General features: G+C 38.0%; 1 protein-coding gene across 3 annotated transcripts in view; it reads left to right on the top strand.

Moving 5' to 3' along the window:
* Nucleotides 1-23,739, top strand: part of PHACTR1 (phosphatase and actin regulator 1) — a 348,094-nt gene that overhangs the window by 217,712 nt on the left and 106,643 nt on the right. For all 3 annotated transcript variants that reach the window (XM_060189337.1, XM_060189335.1, XM_060189336.1), the window contains exon 3: nucleotides 9,921-10,001. In XM_060189337.1, coding sequence (XP_060045320.1) covers nucleotides 9,921-10,001 — 81 coding nt within the window. The remainder of the gene's footprint in view (nucleotides 1-9,920; nucleotides 10,002-23,739) is intronic.

Genomic DNA, 23,739 nt, shown 5'->3' with positions numbered 1-23,739 from the left:
TGTTTGTTTAATAGTTTCTTTGGATGTGCAGAAGCTTTTCAATTTGATGTAGTCCCATTGGTTTGTTTCTGCTTTGGTCTTCCTTTCAATTGGGTTTGATTCATCAAAGATGTCCTTGAGGTGTATGTGGGAAAGTGTTTTACCAATGTTTTCCTCTAAGTATTTGATTGTTTCTGGTCTGACATCTAGGTCTTTGATCCATTTGGAGTTTATTTTTGTTTCTATCCAACAATGACAACATTAGTAGCAACAATAACTACAACACTAAAACAAGGGCAACAAAAGGGAAAAAATAAAAAATATTAAAAAAAATAAAAATAAATTCTTAAAAATATTTATTTTCATGTCTTCCAGTGCAGAGCTATGGTGTCCTAGTCACAGAACATTGGCTTTCCCCTAGAAAACAAATTGCTACTGGAATTTTTATCATCTTTCTGTTGTTTTCCCCCTTCAAAGTCCTATCCCCTATAGAATGTATTTTAAAGGTAGCTGCACAGAAAATTCAACAGATAGATTACCCAAGAGAAAAAGCTAAACAAGTCCCTGTACTGGTGTTCTGAGTTAGACCAAATGACTTGTTCAGCATCAATATTACTTCCCCACCTTCAGCTCCTCATTTTATGAAACTTGAGGGTCTCTTTCTTCCATTAGTGTCAGGAACATATAAAAAATTCCGTGCCCAGATATTGCACTTTTAGACACAAATTCTAGAAAAATGTGTATGCCTGTTCTTTGGGTGCTGAATAGATGTGTTGCTATCAATATAGGAGTACTGTTTGCATACCAAATATATGAGACAAGTTAAATTTCCTTCGGTTGCTCATAATTTAATAAATTATGGCACATATTTCAGTGGTATGCATTATTTAAAAAGAATAGATATCTCAAATATTTTGAGAAAGAAGAACAGAAAGGGAAACTCAAAGCAGGATTTGACTGAGTTTGGAGTAGGGCACCAAAGTAAAAATCTCTGGGTTGAGGGTGAGGGTGAATGTTTGGCTTCACTGGGTGGGGGTGGGGGGAGGATGGGATTAGGACACAATCTTTTGGTGGTGGGAATGGTGTTTATGTACACTCCTATTAACTTGTAGTCATAAAAAATTAAATAAATAAGTAAATAAATAAATAAGATAAATGCTGTGTGCACTGATGGGCTTATCTCTTAAATATATCAGTGAGAAGAAGAATAAGAAACAGAACAGTATGAGGTTTTTAACCTTATAAGTACTGCATATATGTGTGTGTATGTGTGCATGTGAGTATGTGGGAAAGAGGTAGAGAGGAAGGGAAGGAGAAGGTGGTGGAGAGAGTGAATGGATGAATATCTCATAATAGTGAAATTTGATAAGTGGGATCTGTCTGTGAAGGGAGAAACAGTGTAAAAGGACTTTGTTCTCCACATTTCTTGAATTGTTTATGATGAAAATATTTATATGAATAAAATATGTAAAAGCATACGTGTGTTTGTACAGACAAAATATAAAATATGAAAAGAGCCTTATTACTTTAAACAAATTCATCTAACCCAGGCAGTTTTCTTAGTGAATTCACTTTATAGGAGTCCACCTAAGATCCATATTTTAAAGAAATTAATATCAAATAGCCATCGGATTTATGAGCTTAGCACAAACCCACATGGATAAGAGACTAGAGAAACAATTAGAGAGGATGGGAACTAGCTTTTAATAAATGTGGTTAGACCACAGTGGTGGTTCAGAAGAGTTTACTAAAGTGCTTAGTGTTGAACTGCCATTAATCTTTCCATCAGTAGAGTGAGTTCCCAGGCTTTGGGTGAAAAGTATTTTAAGCATCAGTTCTTCACCAGGTTGCCCATTCTGAAAACACTTGCTCAAATGCAAATGTATTTCAGAACAATAGAATGGAGCATAAAGCTATGGAAAATCTACTAGCTTTCTCCTTGTTTACAAACCAGTTTCAGATAGGTGTGCTTGAAAGAGTAGGTTCTATTATTATTCAGGTATGACTAAGTCAATAAATGGATTAAAACCTGATTTTCAGTAATGCACACTTGAAATCCTCATAATAATAGAGTAATATAAATAATAATAGAAATAATAGTCAGGAGGCAGGAGGTGAGGCAATGCACACCTGGTTTAAGCACATACATTATAGTACTCAAGTACCCGGGTTCAGAGCCCCTGGTCCCCACCTGCAGGGGGAAAGTTTCACGAGTGGTGAAGCAGGGCTACAGGTGTCTGTCTCTTTTCCTCTATCTCCCCTTTCACTTTCAATTTATCTCCATCCAATAATAAATAAAAATAAATAAAATTTTTTAAAAGATGGCTCATACAAAATAAAAAAAAAAAGAAATGATAGGAAGGCTGGGCAGTGGTACACCAGGTTAAGTACACTTAGTACAAAGTGCAGACACCCACCCAAGGATCCTAGTTCAAGCCCCCAGCTCCTCACATGCAGAGTATTGCTTTACAAGCAGTCAAGCAGATTTGTAGGTGTCTCTCTTTCTCACTTCTTATCTTCCCTTCCACTCTCAATTTCTCTCTATCCTATTCAATAAAATGGAAAAAATGGCTGTCAGTAGTGCAGGCACCTAGTCCCAGGGATAACCCTGGAAGCAAAAAAAAAAAAAAGGAAAGAAATAATAGCCCATATCTGTGACCTTGTGAAAACTACTGCAGTTTCCATTGGAGGGAATGGGGACACAGAACTCTGGGGGTGGGATCAATGTGGAATTATACCCCTCTTATCTCATAAATCTGTAAATCAGTATCAAATCACTAAGAATAAAACAAGCTAAAAGAAATTTCATGAGCTATTTTCCAGTCACTAAGAATGATAATAAGGCAGGGAAAATAACACTGCACTTTATGCAGCAGACACTTATGCCTAGTGCTTGGAGGGCCCACATTCACTCCCTGATACCAGCCACCATATGCCAGAGCTGAGCAGTGCTCTGGTAAAACAAATAACTGTGATAACATTTTTAAATAATTTTTTAATATTTATTTTCCCTTTTGTTGCCCTTGTTTTATTGTTGTAGTTATTATTATTGTTGTTATTGATGTCGTCATTGTTGGATAGGACAGAGAGAAATGGAGAGAGATGGGGAAGACAGGGGGAGAGAAAGACAGACACCTGCAGACTTGCTTTACCACCTGTGAAGCCATCTCCCTGCAGGTGGGTTGCCGGGAGCTCGAACCGGGATCCTTACACTTTGCACCATGTGCACTTAACCCACTGCACTGCCACCAGATTCCCTTTTTTAAAAAATAATTTTTGATAACATTTTTTAATGTAGCAATTCAGTACAATCAGTGGCACACATTGTAGAGTGCATATATTACCATGCACAAGGCTCTAGTTAAAAACCTCAAGCCCCCACCTGTAGGGGGGAAGCTTCACAAGTGATGAGACAGTACTGCATGTCTCTCTTTTTCTCTCTCCCTTTCTATGTCCCACCTCTCTCTCAATTTTTCTCTGAGAGGTATTGGAGTAGTGCTCTGGTTTCTCTCTGTCTTTCTCTCACAATAAACTAGATTATGTGAAATAAAGAAAAATAAATATTTTAGAAAATTCACACTAAAATGTCACAATATACATTCAGCTCTGATTTAATACCTTAGGAGCTATAGTATAACCCTTGCATTTTCTAATAATTTGTTTAAAAATAAGCCTTTACTATATTTATATGCTTTTCCTATATTAGGGTGCTACTCTCTTCCCAGATCAGGGTTTCCAGGCCCTTTTCCAGCCATGACATTATCTCCCAAGACAATAACTTGGATCCACCTGCATATCAGATGTCAGGCTCAGGCAAAAACTAGTAAATTCACGGGCCCTTTGGAATATAGCTAAAAATGGACCTATGAGCTTTTTCCAAAACAGAAACCCCAAATCTTCATCTGCAATATTCTTGCCTTTAGTTTCTTGATTAGTCGACAATTTGTTCTGCTTTATATCTTAACTCTTTTTCAGCCACCAGGTTCCGGATGCTACCATGCATGATGCCAACCTGACTACCCTGGGCAGACCCCACCAATGTATCCTGGAGCCTTTCCTCCCCAGACCTCTGTCCCACTAGGGAAAGAGAGAGACAGGCTGGGAGTATGGATGGAACTTTTAATACCCATATTCAGTGGGGAAGTAATTACAGAAGCCAGACCTTCCACCGTCTTCATCCCGTAATGACCCTGGGTCCATGCTCCCAGAGGGTTAAAGAATAGGGAAGCTATCAGGGGAGGGGGTGGGATATGGAGTTCTGGTGGTGGGAATTGTGTGGAGTTGTACCCCTCTTATACTGTGGTCTTGTCACTGTTTCCATTTTTAAATAAAAAAATTTAAATTAAAAAATAAACCCTTACTAACTGCATTTTTTAAATGTAAGAATGGGACTAGGGAGTGGAACATGAGTAGAGCACACATATTACCAGGACCTGGTAATGGTGAGGACCTGGGTTGAAGCATCCTGTCCCCATCTTCAGGAGGGGAAACTTTATGAGCAGTGGAGAAGTGCTGAGATGTCTCACTATTTCCATCTATCTTCCTCCTTTCCTCTCTAACAAATACACACAACAAAAGACCAGGGTTTATCTTGTAAGCCCAAAACTAAAGCAACAACCTGATGGCAAAAAGATATTTTTTAAAAGATAAAAAATACCTACTCACATGGTTTTTGTATGTCTATAAAAGACAGATTTTCACTGTTCTATTTTTTTTTTTAGTTTTTATTTATTAAAAGGAAACACTGATGAAAGCCATAGGATAAGAGGGGTACAACTCCACACAATTCCCACCATCAGAGCTCCCTATCCTATCCCCTCCCCTGATAGCTTTCCTATTCTTTAACCCTCTGGGAGTTTGGACCCAGGGTCATTATGGGGTACAGAAGGTGGAAGGCCTGGCTTCTGTAATTGCTTCCCCACTGAACATGGGTGTTGACATGTTGATCCATACTCCCAGCATGTCTCTCTCTTTCCCTAGTGGGGTGGGGCTGTGGGGAAACAGGCCTCCAGGACACATTGGTGTGGTTGTCTGCCCAGGGAAATCCAGCTGGCATCATGGTAGCATCTGGAACCTGGTGGCTAAAAGAAAAATTAATATATAAAGCCAAACAAATTGTTAACTAATCATAAACCTAAAGTCTAGAATATTGCAGATGAAGATTTGGGGGTCTCCATTTAGTAGATAGTTACTAGGCCTATTTTAGTTATATTCCAAAGGGTCTATGACTATACTGTTGTTTTTTTCTGAGCCTGACATCTGATATGCAGGTGGACCCAATTTATTATCTGGGGAGATGATATCATGGCTGGAAAAAAAAAGCTAGAAAGCTGGGTCAGGGAAGAGAGTATATCCCAAATATGGGAAAGGTGTATAAATATTGTTGACTGTAAACCCCATCAATTTGATCTGATCTGGGGCCCATATCCAGCTTATGTGACCTCTGCATTCCTGTAGATCTGAGCTCACATTCTGTGGTCATGAGTAGGAATATTCCAAGCTGCCCCAATTTCAGAACCCATGTTCCTCAGGTGGAACATAGAGTATGTTATTCAGCCTCCCTTCAGAGGATCATAAACAGAAGCTGAGAAAGAAGAACAGAAAGGGAAACTCAAAGCAAGATGTGACTGAGTTTGGAGTAGGGCACCAAAGTAAAAATCTCTGGGTGGACAGAGGGTGAGAGTAGATGTTCAGTTTTACTGGGGGGTGGGGATACCAAACAGTTCTTTGGTGGTGGGAGTGGTGTTGATGTACATGCCTATTAACTTGTAGTCTCATATATCACTATTTAATTAATATGAGAGGGGAAAAACTGATTGAATGTCTCAAACCTTTTAATGCACAGACTATAGGCTGAGTATATGTTCCTTCAGTCTAAGCACTTAAGACTTCAAACGTATAATTAGACTGAATTTTAACAGCGGTCTCAAATTGCTAATACATCTCTAATAATGACTTGTTCTCTGAAATGTTGACTCTTCTAAAAGCTTAGACTAGGAAGAACAGAAGCAACCAGTGGCGTCACTCTATAAGACACAGCTATATAAAAATAATGTCAAAGGACATAAATTACGGTGATGCTGTGTATGATACAGCAAATCATTATTCTATTTTGTTGTCTCTGGGGCTTTACCCCTTTGGAATCCACCGTGGACTGAGCTAAATTAAATGGAGTAGCTGGGCCAAGACAGCAGTTTTTCTAGAATGGCAAAGTGATTTGACTATGTCCACAAGCCAGTGGGTAACAGAGTTGGAATCACAGTCCCCATTTCTTTGTTTGATCTCTAGTTCTTACTCATATTCTTTGAAGTAAATTCTACTGAGCTATGTGGGTTCATGTGCTCTAATCATGTATTTAAATTTCTCTACGTTAAAATTACTTTATTTTATAATTTCCATTTTTCACCCTGAATAACTATGTCCATAAAGGTAGTCTCGAGCTTTTAGTTAACAAAAAGCTTTTAGTTTTTAGTTGAAAAAAAAAACAAAATAGCCTCTCACATCCTCCATTCCTATTTACTCAGAAGCTTCATTGTCAGCAGGTGGAACCACTTGCTGTCTTCCCCAGGCTTTGTTGGGTCCTCCCCATATTCTACCTGAGTCAGGGGCTTCAGATACCTCCTCCTCCACTCCTAGACTCAAATTTTTTTTCTCTCTTTGTTTCTCTTTCTTTCGTTTAATATATTTTATTGAGGGTTAATGGTTTACAGTAAATATAGCTGTCTATAGATGTATAAAACTTGTCAACTTTTTTTTTAAATTTTTTATTTAGGAAAGGATTAATGAACAAAAACATAAGGTAGGAGGGGTACAACTCCACACAATTCCCACCACCCAATCTCCATAACCCACCCCCTCCCATGATAGGTTTTCCATTCTCTAGCCCTCTGGGAGCATGGACCCAGGGTCGTTGAGGGTTGCAGAAGGTAGATCTGGCTTCTGTAATTGCTTCCTCGCTGAACATGGGCGTTGACTGGTTGGTCCATACTCCCAGTCTGTCTCTCTCTTTCCCTAGTAAGGTGTGTCTCTGGGGAAGCTGAGCTCCAGGACACATTGGTGGGGTCTTCAATCCAGGGAAGCCTGGCCAGCATCCTGGTGGCATCTGGAACCTGGTGATTGAAAAGAGAGTTAACATATGAAGCCAAACAATTTGTTGAGTAATCATGGATCCCAAGCTTGGAATAGTGGAGAGGAAGTGTTCGGGAGGTACTCACTGCAAACTCTAGTGTACTACTGCTTTCAGGTATATATTTTGCAGTAGTTTATGGATACGTGTGCACATAAGCTCTCTCTCACAGAAACTGGTGTATATCTAGGTTATGGGACTTTGTTAGAAAGTGAACTACCTGAGATGAAATTAGAGTGTACTATAAAAGGAAAGGTCTCACCCGAGTAATGAAGCTGAAGGGTTGTCATTCCACACGTGAAGTCTCTGGACACAGTCTGAGGTGAAGCATGTTGAGGTGGCAATCGTTGCGTTACTTGTCAACTTTTTATAAACACTCTATAACTTCCAGCCTAGGCCCTCCACACCATCCAAATGAAATATCTAGGAATAAACCTAAGACATACAGTGAAAGACTTATATACTGAAAATTATTAAGTCACTACTCAAGGAAATAGAAATATACAAAGAAGGAGCCAGGCAGTGGCACACCTGGTTAAGCACACACTACTGTGTGAAAGTAACTAGGTTCAAGCCCCTTGTCCCCACCTGCAGGGGGAAAGTTTCCCGAGTAGTAAAATAGAGCTGCAGGTGTGTCTTTGTCACTTTTCCTCTCTATCTTCCCCTCCCCTTTTAAATTCTGTCTGTCTCTATACAATAGTAAAAATAAATAAAATTTAAAAAAGAAAAAGATACAAGGAAGTAGAAAGATATTCCATGCTCATAAATTGGAAGAATTAACTTAATCAAAATCACTATTCTGCCCAGAGCCATATACAAATTTAATGCAATCCCCATCAAGGTTTCACCAAAATTTTTTAAGAGACTAGAACAAAGCTACAAATTTTAAATTTTTTATTTATAAAATGGAAATATTGACACAACTATAGGATAAGAGGGGTATATTTCCACATAATGCCCACCCCCAGAGTTCTATATCCCATCCCATCCCTTGATACTTTTATCCCTCTGAGAGTATGGACCCAGGATCATTATGGGGTGCAGAAGGTGGAAGGTCTGGCTTCTGTAATTGCTTCCCCACTGAAAATGAGCATTGGCAGGTCTATCCATACTCCCAACCTGTCTCTCTCTTTCCCTAGTGGGACAAAGGTCTGTGGAGGAAAGGCTCCAGGACACATTGGTGGTGTCATCTGCCCCAGGGTAGTCAGGTTAGCATCATGGTAGCATCTGGAACCTGGTGGCTGAAAAAGAGTTAACATATAAGCCATATAAATTGTTGATTAGTCATGAATCTAAAGGTTGGAATATTGCAGATGAATATTTGGGAAAAGCTAGTAGGTCTGTTTTAGGTATATTCCAAGGAGCCAATAACTATACTAGTTTTTGCCTGAGCCTGACATCTAATATGCAGGTGGACCTAGGTTATTGTCTGGGGAGATGGTGTCATAGCTGGAAAAAGGACTAGAAAGCTGTGTCAGGGATGAGAGTAGCTCCCAAATAGGGGAAAGTATATAAATATTATTAACTGTAAACCCCATTGGTTTGATCTGGGGCCCATATTCAGCACAATAGCTACAAAATTTTATCTAGAACCAGTGATATCTTGAATCACCAAAACAATCTTGAGAAAAAAAGAACAGAACTGGAGTCATCATACTCCCAGATCTCAGACTTTATTATTGGTGAATTGTAATCAAAACTGCCTGGTACTGGAACAGAAATAGACACACTGACCAGTGGAATAGAATTGAGAGCTCAGAAACAACCCCCCACACCTCTGAGCATCTAAATTATGACAAGTGAACCCAAACTATTAAATAGAGAAAGGAGAGTCTCTTCAACAAATGGTGTTGGGAAAATTAAGTTGAAACATGCAGAAGAATGAAACTAAACCAGTACATTTCACCACACACTAAAGTAAACTCCAAATGGATCAAGGATCTAGATGTTAGACCAGAAACTATCAAATACTTAGAGGAAAATATAGGCAGAACTCTTTCCCACCTAAATTTTAAAGATATCTTCAATGACACAAATCCAACTCCTGGACTTAATTTTCACTTGAATTGCCCTATATCATTCCCACTTACCTGAGAGGACACAATCCTTCTGGCCTCCTCCAGTTCCCACCTGCTAAGCACTTGGTTCAGTTGAGCAGCTAGACTGAGGAGGTAATGAACCATTCATTGCTAGTTTGACTGTTGGACCCTGGTGGTCTCCTGCTTATACACTTCTCTTCTTGGGAACTTGGGGTGCCAATCCAGAGAACTTTTCCAGAGGTGTTTTCAGAGTTTTTATTTTGGGGGTTTGGGAGGAAGTAACAAAATCCTCAGAAAAACATGATGTGGTCTGTGTGAATTAGGTAATTAAGAGGGAAACCCCCCCCCCCACATACACACACACTTGTCAGGAAATAATGTGCTGAGGAAAATACAATATACAATGAAATATAGAGGTTAAGCCAAAATAGGAATAGCATGTGTAGCTTAGAAGTACAATTCCTCATCTCATTAGCCTGGCAACTCTGAAAAAATATCAAGCCTCTCTGTGTTGCATTTTCCATAGCCGTAAATAAAGTGAAATATGAGTGTATCCTTCACAGCTAATTTGAAGTTTGTTTTGAAGAGTAAATGAGTTAACCTGAAGAAAGTGTTAAGTATCAAAAATACTAATTGGCTTCACTCACTGACATTGGTAAAGAATAATTTATAGAAACTTTCTGAGACATTTCGATATTAAAATATGATACCTTTAAAAGAAAGCATTGTTACCTACTTACACCTGTTTCTCTGTCTTTTTTTTTTTTTTCTTGTAGCTTTGGAAAGGAAAATATCAATGAGGCAAAGCAGAGAGGAACTGATAAAGCGAGGAGTCTTGAAGGAAATCTATGATAAAGGTATGGAGGACACTTCCCTCCCTACAGATCAGATAACTATGCATGGAATCTGTGTATATATTTCTTGGAGTTGGACTCTGCTCTTTGTATTAAAATGTGAACCTTTAAAACTCTGAGCAATTTGGAGAGGAAATGGACTGTAACAAATAGTGCAAAATCTCTTAGCCTTATATGAGACAAGGGGAACTAAAGCTCTCTTTTTGTCAGCACTGGAATCAAACATAGAAAGCTAAGAAAAATGGTGTGGGTCTAAAAATGACACCGGTAATGGCTGTGAGCTTGTTGGTGTGTGAGCACACTTATGGGGTGAATTTAAGTGGTTAGGCTCTTTCAGGCACCAGTGATTCCCAAAACAAATGTTAAATCTCCACAAGCATCTAGAATTCCTTTAAGAATCTTATTTGCAGTTTATCTCCTCACAAAACAATATAAAGTGGAGAAAGTTATAAAATCTAACTGTACTCATAAAATATTTCTAATGTTAATATTTACAGTGATTCGGTTATCCTGTGTTCATTCCTCTCTCTTTCTCTCTCTCACTCTGTCTGTGGCTCCATGTCGTTCTAAAATATGATAATAAAGATCCAGCCCTTGATAGTCATAATGATCCAATGATATGTTTTGATTATTGGATTACTATCTTTAAATATGAATGTATGTTGTGGTATACACAATATATTACATATTCCTCAGCCCTCTGTAAGGGTTGTATTATTTTATTCAGTGCTCTCTCTCTCTCTCTCGCTCTCTCTCTCCCTCTCCTCTTTCTCTCTCTGTCCCCCTCTCCCTTTCTCTCCTTTTTTTCCTTATTTCTCTTCTTGCCCCCATTACTCCCCCCTCCCTTTCCAACTACCATGTTCTTTCTATTAAGGTTTTAAATGAAATAAGACTTTTGTTTCCTATTTTGAAACAGTCAGTGATAGTATTTTTATTTAAGTATTTTATTTTATTTTTCTTTATATTGTTTGGATCTGGTATAGACTGATGGCTTAGACTATTAAATCTCCTTTTCTAATTTAAATATTCATCCTGGGACTAGACAGATAGTTCACTTGGATAGCGCACTGCTCTGCCATTTGTGCAACTCAGTTCAAGCCCAGCTCCCATTACACTGAAGAAAACATCGGTGTTCTTACTCTCTCTCCCTGTGGCTCCATGTCATTATAAAAAAGAATAATAAAAATCCAGCCCCTGATAGTCAAAATGATCCAATAATTTTGTCAATGCAAGTCAGTTTACCATGGTTTTTGTATAGCTTCTACATGCCTGGTTTATGCTTAATACAAAAAGTCATATTAGGAGCTTCTCTCTGATTCTTCTGTTTCCAGTAAGTTGGTCTTTACACTCTGGTATATTTCAGCTCATTCCATCCTAATATGGGATTATGTTTTCAATAGCCCTTTTCAAGTTTTTTGCCTTAGCTTAAGATGCCACCCTGCAATATTAAGGAAGTAGCCACTCTCTGGTCAGTCCTAGTAATATATCTGCAGAAGGTAGGGTGTGAAACTGTATTGTTTGAAACTGTCTGCTCTAATTATGAAAGCCTCTGGTCTGGTAGCCAATGCATCCCCATGGTGGAACATTTCATCCTTCCTCATACAGACAGATCGAGCCACACAGAAAATACCAACTCCTGTGACTGATTCAACTTTGGGGGGATGACTCCACAATATTGTCATTTTCCCACTTAAATCTCTTCTGTATTCTTTTCATCTAACAGTGTGTATCTGTTATTATTATAAGAGATAGTACATTTGTGTTAGTTTACTAGGCTGACATGCCATAGATTGGATAGTTTAAACAATAGAAAATTATTTTCTCATATTTCTGGATACTGGCAGTCCAAATTCAAGGTGCCAGCAGGTTTCATTTCTGGTGAAGTCTCTTTGGCTTGGAGATGATCATCTTCATTTTTAAATTATTTTTAAATATTTTGTGGGGAGGGGTCGATGGTTTACAGTACAGTCTTTAACACATAGACACAACCTCTCATCTCCCCTTGATGGGTGTCTGGAAAGAACAATGGGATCCTAGTGTCCCTTCATCTTGTCCCTTTCCCCTGATTCCCCAGAGTCCTTTATTTTGCTGAAATATGCTACACGCAGTTCAAGTTTCCCCCCATGTTTTCCTTTACTGTTATTTGTTCTTAAGTTTCACCTATAAGTGAGATCATTTGGTATTGGCCTTTCTTTTTCTGGCATGTCTCTCTCAACTTCAAGTTCTAACCGTAATATTGCAAAGGACATGACCTCATCATTTTAAACAGCTGCATAGTACATGTGTATATATACCATAACTTCCTTAGTGATTCATCTGTTGTTGGGCATCTGGGTTGCTTTCAAGTTTGGGGTATTAAAAACTGTGTTGCTATGAACACTGGTGTGCATAGGTCTTTTCAGCTAGATGTTTTTGTTTTCTAGGGGTAAATCCCTAAGATAGGGATTGCTGTGTCATAAGAGAGATCTGATGGATCTCCAGACTCCTTTCCATAGGAGTTGGACCCACTTATATTTCTACCAGCAATGTAGGAGAGTCACTTTATCACCACAGTCTCTCCAACTATTGGTGTTTCTTTTGCGTTATCTAGTGTTTGACATTCTCCCAGGTGTCAAGTGAAATCACACTGTTGTTTTTATTTGCATTTCCCTGATCATCAGTGACTCTGAGCATTTTTTATATCTGTTGGCCCTTTGGATCTCTTTGGAGAAGATTCTTTCACCTATTTTTCAACAGAGCTGTTTGTCTTTCCATTGTTGAGTTTGGTGAGTTCTTTTTGTATTTTGGTTGTCAGTCCTCTCTTACCAGACCTTTTCTCTGTGTGTAATACACTGTTTTGTCTTTTCTATAAAGACATCAGCCTTATAGGATCAGGATGCATGTTTGTGACTTCAGTCAACATTCATTTTATCCTTAAAGATCTTTTCTACAATTGCATTCAAAAAGGGGGCTTGGGGCTTGACCATAGAAATGAAGGTGGGGTAGAATTCAGTTCCTAATGTATAAAGTGGAATAGTGACTATCATTCCAAAAGTCTCAAGAAATTGTTTACATACATTACTAGTATTCGTCACCATCATCATCGTATCATCATTTATAATAAGTTAACCTATTTGTATGGCTTACTCTAAATCATCGGGCCCAATAGTTAGGAAAGAACTATCTGAGGACAGGGATATGCCACCACCTCAGAATGGGTCCTCCCAGTTCCTCCTACTATATGGGGTTTGGGGTGGAGGAGAACCCAGACCTCTGATGCCTGATTCGGTTTATTTTTCACACCTCTTAGCTTTCAAATAAGCCACTTTACTGACATTCTTCTTTCCTTTATGCAGCATCATTCCATTTGCTATATCTGAGATAGATAAAGCAAATAAAATGTTATGACCCCAACCTGAGTGAAAACCCAGTGGCAAAGAGCCTTTAGTCGTTTTATTTTATTTTTTTTTTTTGAGTTGTTGTTTCAAAGATAAATTTTTATAGATTTGGAGCAGTCATTCTGTATTGTCTGGCTGGTGAGTCCTCATTTTGCACTAGAGCACACATGACCCTAGTGGCCTGGCAGCAAGATAGTTTTGAGCAGAGATATTTGGTCCATGTCAGCTGGCCACTGATTTGTGCTTATTGTCAGCCCCTCTACTACTGTGTTGTCATGAAGACCAGTGAGGGTCTGTTCACATGGCAGCTACACTGTTCTGCATGATATTAATAATATGGAGGGAAGCAGTTTATCTGTAGTAGTTTTCTTTTCAATCTTTCCCACCTTATTAATTTTGCGCAACAATACACTACTTGTTCATAGAAAATATAAACTGTAATGATTTGAGATGTGTAATTATTTGAGCAAGGTCCACTCAGAATTAGGTTTTATGACTTTTATAGAGCCTTTCAAATTCTGCATATTTGGGGTTAAAATCCCAAACAGGTCAATAAATTCAAATCTAGTAAAACAAAAGCATGGGTCAAAGAAGGAACATGATCACATATTTCTGAACTAGCTTAGGAATTCTCATTTAATAAAATATTTTAGGAGTAAAGAACATAGCTACTCAATGGCTTTGTCTTTTAAAAATTGTTTTCCCTATAGAATTATATGTTTAAAGTCCTGAGGAGCTTTGTTTATTTATTGTTTATTCGGGTAGCATTGCCCTTATAATACTGTATATGTTTCAGATGTGCAATTCAGACTTCAGTTTCTGTATGCACTAGTTTCCATGCACTACCATAAAATTGATTCTTTTGACCCATTTTATTCATTCCCACCCCAAAGTGGTCCACTCTGGTAATCACCATTCTATTGACAGAATTTTAACAAAATTTTTGTTCATTTGTTTTTATTTTATTTTATGTGTTTATTATTTGCTTGCCACCAGGGTTTTCTCTGGGCTTGATGCTGGCATTACAAATCCGTAATTCCTAGCTACCATCTTCCCATTTTATTGGATGGGACAGAGAGTAGTTTGGAAAGGAATGGGAAATAGAGAGGGAGAGAGAAAAATAAGACTCCTCCGGACCTGCTTCACCATTTGTGAAGCGAGCCCCTGCAGATGGGGAGCTGGGACTTGAACCGAGATCTCTGTGCGGGTCCTTGCACTTTGTATTATGTGCGCTTAACCTAGTGCGCCACCACCCAGCCCCCTATTTTTATTTTTTTATCTTCTATATATAAGTGAAGAAACTTAGTAGAAACTGTATATGACTCATTTCACTAAACGTAATGCCTTCTCAATCCATGTTATCATAAATTCATAACCAAAAATACAGAATTAAGCTAAATATCCATCAGATGACTGGGTGAAAAAGTTATGATATATATATATTCTCATCTACTTTCTTATACTGAAACATAAGTGCCACCATACCACACAGAGCCTGACTTGTTCACTGACAAACAGCACCAGAGACATAGTGGGTGCTCAGTAAATGTTTACTAAAAGAACGGCAACAGCAAGCCTCTGGTCATCTCAGTATTTTCATAAGATTCAGTTTACTAGGTTGTGTTAGCAAAATACAGAACAGAAGGAAGTTCTGTCCTCTTTGTTTAATCAGTTTTATAGTCTATGAAATTGTATTGCCACTTACTTAAATAGCCAATTTTACACTGTATCTATACTTACAGATGAATGCCAAATATTCTACTTTCAAATAGTCTTTTGAGTATTATAGCAAAAAGGATCCCAGAAATAGTGAACTGTCTGGCCATTAGTAAAACAGCTGACGATAATTCTCAGACTTAGCAAGGATCTCAAGAGATCCTCTGTCACTTTTCCAGTACAAAATTGAAACCCCAGCAAGATGATTGATTTCAGTAATGTCACAGAGCAGATGACTGTGGACCCCTAAACGTTAATTTATATGAACCACGGAAGTTTTGTAATATGTTGTATATTAGTAATCAGAAGATCTTACTCGATAGTGCTGCTTGTGACCAGTATAATTAAACCCTGCCAATAAATATATTCCTATGTTTAAGGAATATTAGGAGTAGGAGGATGTGTGGTGGCACACCCAGTAGAACTCATATGTTACCATGCACATTAATTAACTTGGGTTCAAGCTCCTTGTCTCCACCTATAGGAGGAGCTACCAAATTGGTGGAGCAGTGGAGTAATAATGCAGATGTTTCCGAACCCCTTCCTCACTCTACCAAAAATAAAATAAAACCTGACTATAAAAAGGGGTAAAGAGCTATCAGGAATTGTGGAGTTGTACTAGTACTGAGCCTCCAGGAATAACTGATAGAATGAAAAATTAGAATATTAGGAATAGCAATGGATATTACACTATATTGCCTACAGTGCATTTCTCATGAAAACTCAATTCTACCACAATGTCACTTTTGCTTTGCCTAGTATGGGTTTTTAGTTCACATGAGAATATCACTGTTAGGGAAGAAGATGAGGGAAAAGAGACCTTTTTAGCATCTGAGATGTTTATATTGGCTGCTTCCACACTCGAAATAGGAGCACATAGCAAGAACCTGCAGATGCCAACCATGGTGTCATGGGGGCCATTTCAATTACACCAAGGCCTGGGGAAAAGAGAAAAATGACTTGGGAGAAGAGAGAAGATAGGCGGCACACAAGAATAGAACTGATTGTACACAAACCGGCGGGCTCCATTTTTTATTGTGTGCTGGGAATTAGAGATAACATTTCACAGCAAATAATAAAGTCCACTGAGGTATGTCATTTCCCTCACTTTAGCTAAAGCAACATTTTGAGAGGTGTTATAAGCATAAAACAAAAGTTCCCTGAAATGGACAAATCTTTCATGCATTTTCCCTCTCTGGCATTTCAGAGGGGGAAAAGCCTAGTATTTAAATGAAAAGGTCATCAGCATTTAAAAATTTAAAAAAATCACTCTGCATCCAAGGAGATTAATGTAGTAAATTTCAGTCCTGCAGTCCTGTTTATCTGGTATCCCAAATGTGGACTTTTGAAGTCTTGAAGTTTATTGGAAATGCTTTTCACAACCTTTACCAAGGACTGTTGCTTTGTCACATTTTCAGTTGTTTCTGATGTCTCACCTAGAAATGGCATCTCTGAAAGCTGTGATTTGGAATGAATGTGTGAAAATGAAAGGAGTATTTACTTTTGACATCAGCAACATATAATCATTTATGTGACACTTAGGCACATAATAAAACCAATTACCTTAGAAAGATCACTGGAAAGTGATTTAAAGAATAAGTAAAATTGTGATCAAAATTCTCTTAATCAATACTTTTTTCTTAGAAAAAAAAATCACTTGTTCAAGCCAAAAAATAAATAAATAAAATTATTATTACAACAATGAGCAAGGAATCCTAAATATTTTTTTTTCATCTTGTAGATATTTGTTAAATGTTTATTATGTTTCAGGCACCATTTCAAGGACAAGCCAGGTCTCTTGGCTAACAGAGCACATTGTCCCAATACAAGGTGCTTGGGGCACATGGAAGCACCCTATCCACCTCTCCAGACCCGAGAACTTAGACAAGGCATACTAGAAGCAGTAGTGTCCTAGAGAATGAGTAGGAACTATCCCTGAGATGATAGGCGATGATAGTATGGGCATGGGACATGTTAAGACAAGCATATGTAGAAGTATCACATTAGAAATAAGTAAAAGAGAAAATCAGAGTGTCCAATGTGTCTGTAGGGTAAGAGAATCTTGGCAGATCATCCAGACAGGAAATCTCTCTCACATTTGTTCTTTATTTTGACAGCAGTGAAAGCTTTGAAAGCATTTTCTTTCTTTTTATTTTTCTTTTTTTTTTTTTCTCCTGAGTTATCACTGGAGCTCCTCTGTGCCTGCACTATGAATCCACTGCTCCTGGCAGCCTGCTTTTTTGTTTTTGTTTTTTTTTAATTGGATAGGACACAGAGAAATTGAGAGGGGAGTGGAAGATAAAAATGGGGAGAGAAAGATAGACACATATCTGCTTCACTAATTGTGAAGCAAACTTCCTTCAGGTGGGGAGCAAGGGGCTTGAACCGGCATCTTAGTGTGAATCCTTGCACTTCATACTATGTGTGTTTAACCTGGTGCACCACTGCCTGACCCCCTGGAGGCATTTTCTTGCAGAGTCATATTTGCAACCTCATCACTCTGTCTGCAGAAGAAAGACTTGGAGGCAGACCAAGATATGAGTCAGGGAGATTGGTTGCAGACTATTGCTGGGATTCAGATAATTTTATGGTAGAAAGTGGGAATGAGGGTGGAAGGAAGGGGCAAAGGGGAAGGTACAGTGGATAATTATGGTAAATGAGGTCATGAGGTCACTGTGACTATTTAGAATTGGGGAGTAAGGGTATTAGCATGCCTAGTACTCGTGACTGGCTTGGAACAAGATGAACAGACTGAACGTATTCACTGAACTGGGTATACAAGAGAAACAGGCTTAAGGCACAAAATATTGTAATCATTTAATGATGTTGATTTAGAGATATCCAAATATGCAAATTTGAGGCTCAACAGAGATCTAGGTTGGAAATACGGACTTGGAGTTGTTAGTTCATCCAGACAAACTACTTAATGCTATCCCAGAGAAGATGTAGAAATGATAAAAATGAGTGTTCCTGATAGTATTATCTTATGAAACTCCAGCATTTATGGTCTAAGATTTTAAAGAAGAACTAGAACCTGAAAATAAGAAGAGCCCTCAAAGAGAGAGAATAGCCTAATGAGATGTAAACCAGAAATAAGCTCCATTATGGAAACCAAGCAGGACAACCACTTCTGTGGGAAGTGAGAGGAAGAATGATCTAAAATAATCAAATAAGATAAGGACTAAGAACTGCCTATTAGGTTATTTTTATATTGTTGAATTATAGGCTATTTTTTGTAGACAAATGATTGCTGTATCGTTTGCTCACTAGAGTATTTAAAATACTTTGAACTGTCATTTATTAAGGTTCATTTGATATTTATGGAATGAATAGGTGAGTGAGTACCAAAATGAACAAATGCCTTCTATATAAAATACAGTATTAACTCCAGGGTTGGCTAATTCACCAGCTCAATAATTAAATAAAGTATGCCTTCCTTAGGCTACAACCTCATAGCAAGGAGATGACTGTGATAGTTTTAGCATTGTATGCAGATACACTATCCAGAGGAAGGGTATTTATTGAGTAATCTCTTCTTGACCGCTCTTTCTTTCTAAAAGAAATCTTCAACTCAAATATCCCAGAATTACTTTCATTTCTCATTGATCAGAATTTTTGAGACAGCCAATAGATAGTTTCTTGTATTTATGACATATTATTCTGTAAACTGAAGCATTTCCATTATAGTTGTCTCGTGAACATGGCAGGCTCACCATAATATAACCTTTTCTAAAGGCCTACCCTGCACAGTGACTATAAAATTAACAAAGGGCACTTGTAGATGACAGACATCACTAACCCATCCACATACCCTTCTGATGCTTAATCATTCCTCAGCCACTCACCACCTGCACAGTTGATGAAAAGGCAAGCCATTGAAAGGCTAGCCGGTAATAAAGGGAAAATTAAGATCAGGGGAGATAGCATAATGGTTATGCAAAAAATCTCTCATGCCTGAGGCACCAAAGATCTCAGGTTCAATCCTCAATACCACCATAACGCAGAGCTGAGCAGTACTCTGGGAAAAAATCACATTCAGAAAAAGTTTCCTCATTTCTTGATTAACCTAGGACAGCACTGTCTTTGGAGCTGGAATTCTAGTCCCAGTCCTATCTCTGTACATCTGTACATGCTGCAGGCTGCTTTTATCTTCCTGGCTGCTTTCCGTTTGGATTTAATGCTAGATGGCTTCAGCTATCAACACCTTGTTTTCTCTAAGTCCTCTAAACTACGTCCCAGCTGCATTTGTGGATTCTGAAAATACAGCTTACCTGATCCCATAGAATCTGCATTGTCTGCCTTTAATATAGTCCCAGTGGTGCACGGGTACTTCAGTACTTTCTTTAAAAAAGAAAAAAAGAATTTTTAAAATTTATTTATTCATGAGAAAGATAGGGGAGAGAGAGAGAAAGAACCAGACATCACTCTGGTGATGTCGGGGATTGAACTCAAGACCTCATGGTTAAGAAGTCAATGCTTTATCCACTGCGCCACCTCCCAGACCATATACTTCAGTATTTTCAAATGCAAATATAAGGGAGCCAGCCATGCAGTGGCACACATGGATGAGTACACAAGAACCCATATTCAAGCCCAAAGTCCTCACCTGCAGGGGAGAGACTTCATAAGTAGTGATGCAAATCTCTCTCTCTCTCCTCTCTCTCTCTCTCTCTCTGTCTCTTTCTCCCTCTCTCCTTCCCTCCCTCCCTTTTTGCTCTCTTCCTCTACCTCCCTTTTCCTCTACCACCCTTTCTACTTCCTTCCCTCTCAACTTCTCTCTCTACCCAAAATTAAATAAAGTAAATACTTTATAAATGAAAATGCATACACACTCCTTCACAATGACTTTTATTCAGTAAGAAAGGAGAGAGTGAGGAGGAAACTGTAGTTTTTATTTGTTTTGGTTTTGCTAAGAATGCTTTCAATTCAATTTTTTTAATGCTCAAGAATAAACACTTAATAAATAGATAGCATTCAATAGAGATGTATTATTTCCTTTGTATAAAATGCTATCTTAGATAATGACATAAACTCCCTGAACTCAGGCAAAATGAAGAAAATATCTCTAGTAAAAATTGAAAAGTGCCAGGGAGTCATTTCCAACTTCTTACGTTTAAAACTTTTAATCTTTCAATAAAATCTTTAGACCAAAAAATGTTTTCTTCTTTCTTTTTATTGAGAAATAAATACATGATTTTACTGGATTGTGTTGTTTCAGGGGCACATTTCACTCTCCCCAAAATATGTGTGAGTATACCTCACCTTCCATTCCAAAGACCACTGCTCTCCACCGTAGTTAGTTTACTGCACCTTCTTCCCACCTCCATTCCCCTTTAGAAGTCCTGAGTCTGTATTAACATCTTTCAGCTGTTGCTTGGAATGTCATTTTACTGACTATAAGAAGAAGTAAAGACTGTGATCAGTGATTTGAAAGATCATTGAGATTAACAGAATCTTTTTCTTTACCATTTAGTTTCAATTTCAACTTTATTGAGGTTATCACTTGATATACATAAATGCACACATTCAAGTGTAGAATCTGGTCATTTTAGGCATAGGTAGATTTGTGAAATTTTTCCTCACCATAATTGTCTGAAAAATACTCTCACCTTTAGCCTTGGTCTTTTTTTCTCTCTCCTTTCTCCCTTCCTTCCTTCCTTCCTTCCTTCCTTCCTTCCTTCTTTCTTTCTTTCTCTCTTTGTTATGTAATTTCATTAGTGACATAATATTGATTTACAAAGTTATAAGATAATACGGATATACTTTCATACCATTCCCACCACCACAGTTCTGTATCCCCACTCCCTCCATTGGCAGCTACAGTAGTTCTCCCAGCTTCACAGTTACAGGTTGACTATTATTTCTGTAAGTGTGTGTGTGTGTGTGTGTGTGTGTGTGTGTGTCCCCATGGTCCCATCTTCTCTTCCTTTCCAAGTCACACCTACACCTATTATTATTTCCAAATGCCCTTTCTTTTTTGCTCTTCTCTGTCTGGATCCTGATGGAATTGTAGTTTAGAGGCCTCTGGTCATCTTCCCACTATCATTTCTCCTCTACTGGGAGTATGGATCAAAATGATTTTGGGGGTGCAGAAGGTGGAAAGTCTGGCTTCTGTAATTGCATCTCCACTGGACATGGGCATTGGCAGGTCAATCCATACCCCTACCCTGTTTCTCTTTCCCTAGTAGGTTAGGGTTCTGGAAAAATGAGGTTCCGGGATATATTGGTGAGGTCATCTGCCCAGGAAAGTCAGAATGGAATCATGATAGCTCTGCAACTTGGTGGCTGAAATGTAGTAAGATGTAAAAAAGGACAAAATGATTAATAAATGGGGACAAAAAAGTAGGAATAGAACAGATAAGAATAGGGATTTTAGGGTGGAAAGAAGTGAGGTATATTTTAGGTATGTTCCTAGGGACTATAACTTTCTAGTTTTTGCTTGAGTTTGATAGCTAACATGGAGTTGGACAAAAATATTATCTGTTAAGATGGAGCCTTGATCCTTTTTCACCAATCAAGCACCAGGACCCCAAAGTGCCCTCCCATCTTTCTTTCCACTTCCCCCCCAGAGTCCTTTGCTTTAGTGTAATATACCAAATCCAGTCCAAGTGTTACTTTTCATTTCCCCTTTTTATTCTTGTTTCTTAAGTTATGTTCATGAGTGAGATCATGTCATATTTGTCCTTCTCTTTCGGGCTTATCTCACCACACATGATGACTTCAGGCTCCACCCAAGAGGATATGAAGAAGGTAACTTCATCATCCTTAATAGCTTAGTAGTATTCCATTGTGTATATATGCGCCATAACTTTCTTATGTGTTCTTATGTGTTGCTGGACACCTATGTTGATTTTGAGTTTTAAGTAAATTCTTTCTTTTTTTTTTTTTAAGATTTATGTATTCCCTTTTGTAGCCCTTTTTTATTGTTGTAGTTATTGTTGTTGTTGTCATTGTAGCTGGATATGACAGAGAGAAATGGAGAGAGGAGGGGAAGACAGTGAGGGGGAGAGAAAGATAGACACCTGCAGACCTGCTTCACTGCCTGTGAAGCGACTCCCCTGCAGGTGGGGAGTCAGGGGCTCCAACCAGGATCCTTATGCTGGTCGTTGCACCACCTGCACTTAACCCACTGCACCACTGCCTGACTCCCAAGTAAATTATTTCTATCAATGAAGAAATGGGCCTTGGTTGTATCCCAGCAATGAGGCAACTCTATGGAGTAGGGTAAGAAGCTAGGCTTTAATGATCATGACTTCTCAAAGGTATGAGAAAACAATTTTCCCTTTAACAGTACTATTATTTTTATTTAATGTCATCAAGAAGTGTGTATAGTTTCACTTTTTTTACAAATGTAAAAAATGTACAATTTATTTTCAGCTCTGGCTTATAGTAATGGCAAGTATTGAACCTGGAACCTCTGGTGCCTCCGACATAAAAGACTTTTGGCACTACCTTTATGCTAGCTCTCCAGTCCCATTCTTTTATTAGATCTGTTTAGCTCATGTCTCCTCCATTATGTTTATTTTTCTTACATTGGGCATTACAGCATTTTATATGACAAATTAGCAATCAAAAAGTTTTAGTATGAGTAAGTCTACCCTTCTGGCACACTAATTATACAACACCAGCAAGTAAGTGTGTGTGTTGATTTACTCTAGTTTTAAAGTTCTAGTTTTAGATTTTACAACCCATGTGAAATTTAATATAATAAGGATTTAGTGTATAGATTTAAAGCAGTACTTGAAGCTCATTCAACTGTTTACTAAGTAAAGATTTTTCTATTCAACTAGAAGTGTATTTTTAAACATATGTTTTTATATAAACTATAATCCATATCCTAGAATACACTCCGTGATTAGCTTAACTTATGTTGAAATATTTTTGTCTTTCAAAATTAGAAGTGGTATTTTTAGATCTTAAACTTGGAAGAGCCATGACAAATCTTTAACCTTCTCAGAACAAAATATATTTTATTTCAAACAGTTTTCTAAAAAGTAGAAAATGCTATTAAAAAATAAAGGTATCCATCTGAGGCTTAAAAAAATTCCTTCTTCCCATCTTGGATGGAGCTTGAAGGAATCATGTTAAGTGAGATAAGTCAGAAACAGAAGGATGAATATGGGATGATCTCACTCATAGACAGAAGTTGAAAAGCAAGATCAGAAGAGAAAACACTAAGCAGAACTTGGACTTCAGTTGGTGTGTTGCACCAAAGTAAAAGACTCTGGGGTAGGTAGTGGGAAGGGTTCAGGTCCTGTAACATCATGGCAGAGGACCTAGGGGGGTGAATTATTATGTGAGAAACTGGGTACTGTTATGCATGTACAAACTACTATATTTGCTGTCAACTGTAAAACATTAATCCCCCAGTAAAGAAATATATGTATATGCATGCTATGGTACTTCCCTAATAAAACTTGGATTGTTTAGAACCGCAAAAAAAAAATCATTCTATCCATTCTCCAAAATAGCAACCATCTACTTAAAACAAACAAAAATCAGGTACTGGAACTTCAAGAAAATGTCCTTGGTTAGAATTCGAGTTAATCATCCTAAAACTAGAGTATACCTTAAAGCAAAACAAATAATAACATAACAAAACAAACAAAAGTACAATTGTGACATTCAGTTATAGATTATTACAATTA

This window comes from Erinaceus europaeus, chromosome 4 (genome assembly GCF_950295315.1).
Source record: "Erinaceus europaeus chromosome 4, mEriEur2.1, whole genome shotgun sequence".
NCBI classification, from domain to species: Eukaryota; Metazoa; Chordata; class Mammalia; order Eulipotyphla; family Erinaceidae; genus Erinaceus; species Erinaceus europaeus.
The sequence above is the reverse complement of the archived record's forward strand: the minus strand, read 5'-3'. Positions and strand labels throughout refer to the sequence as shown.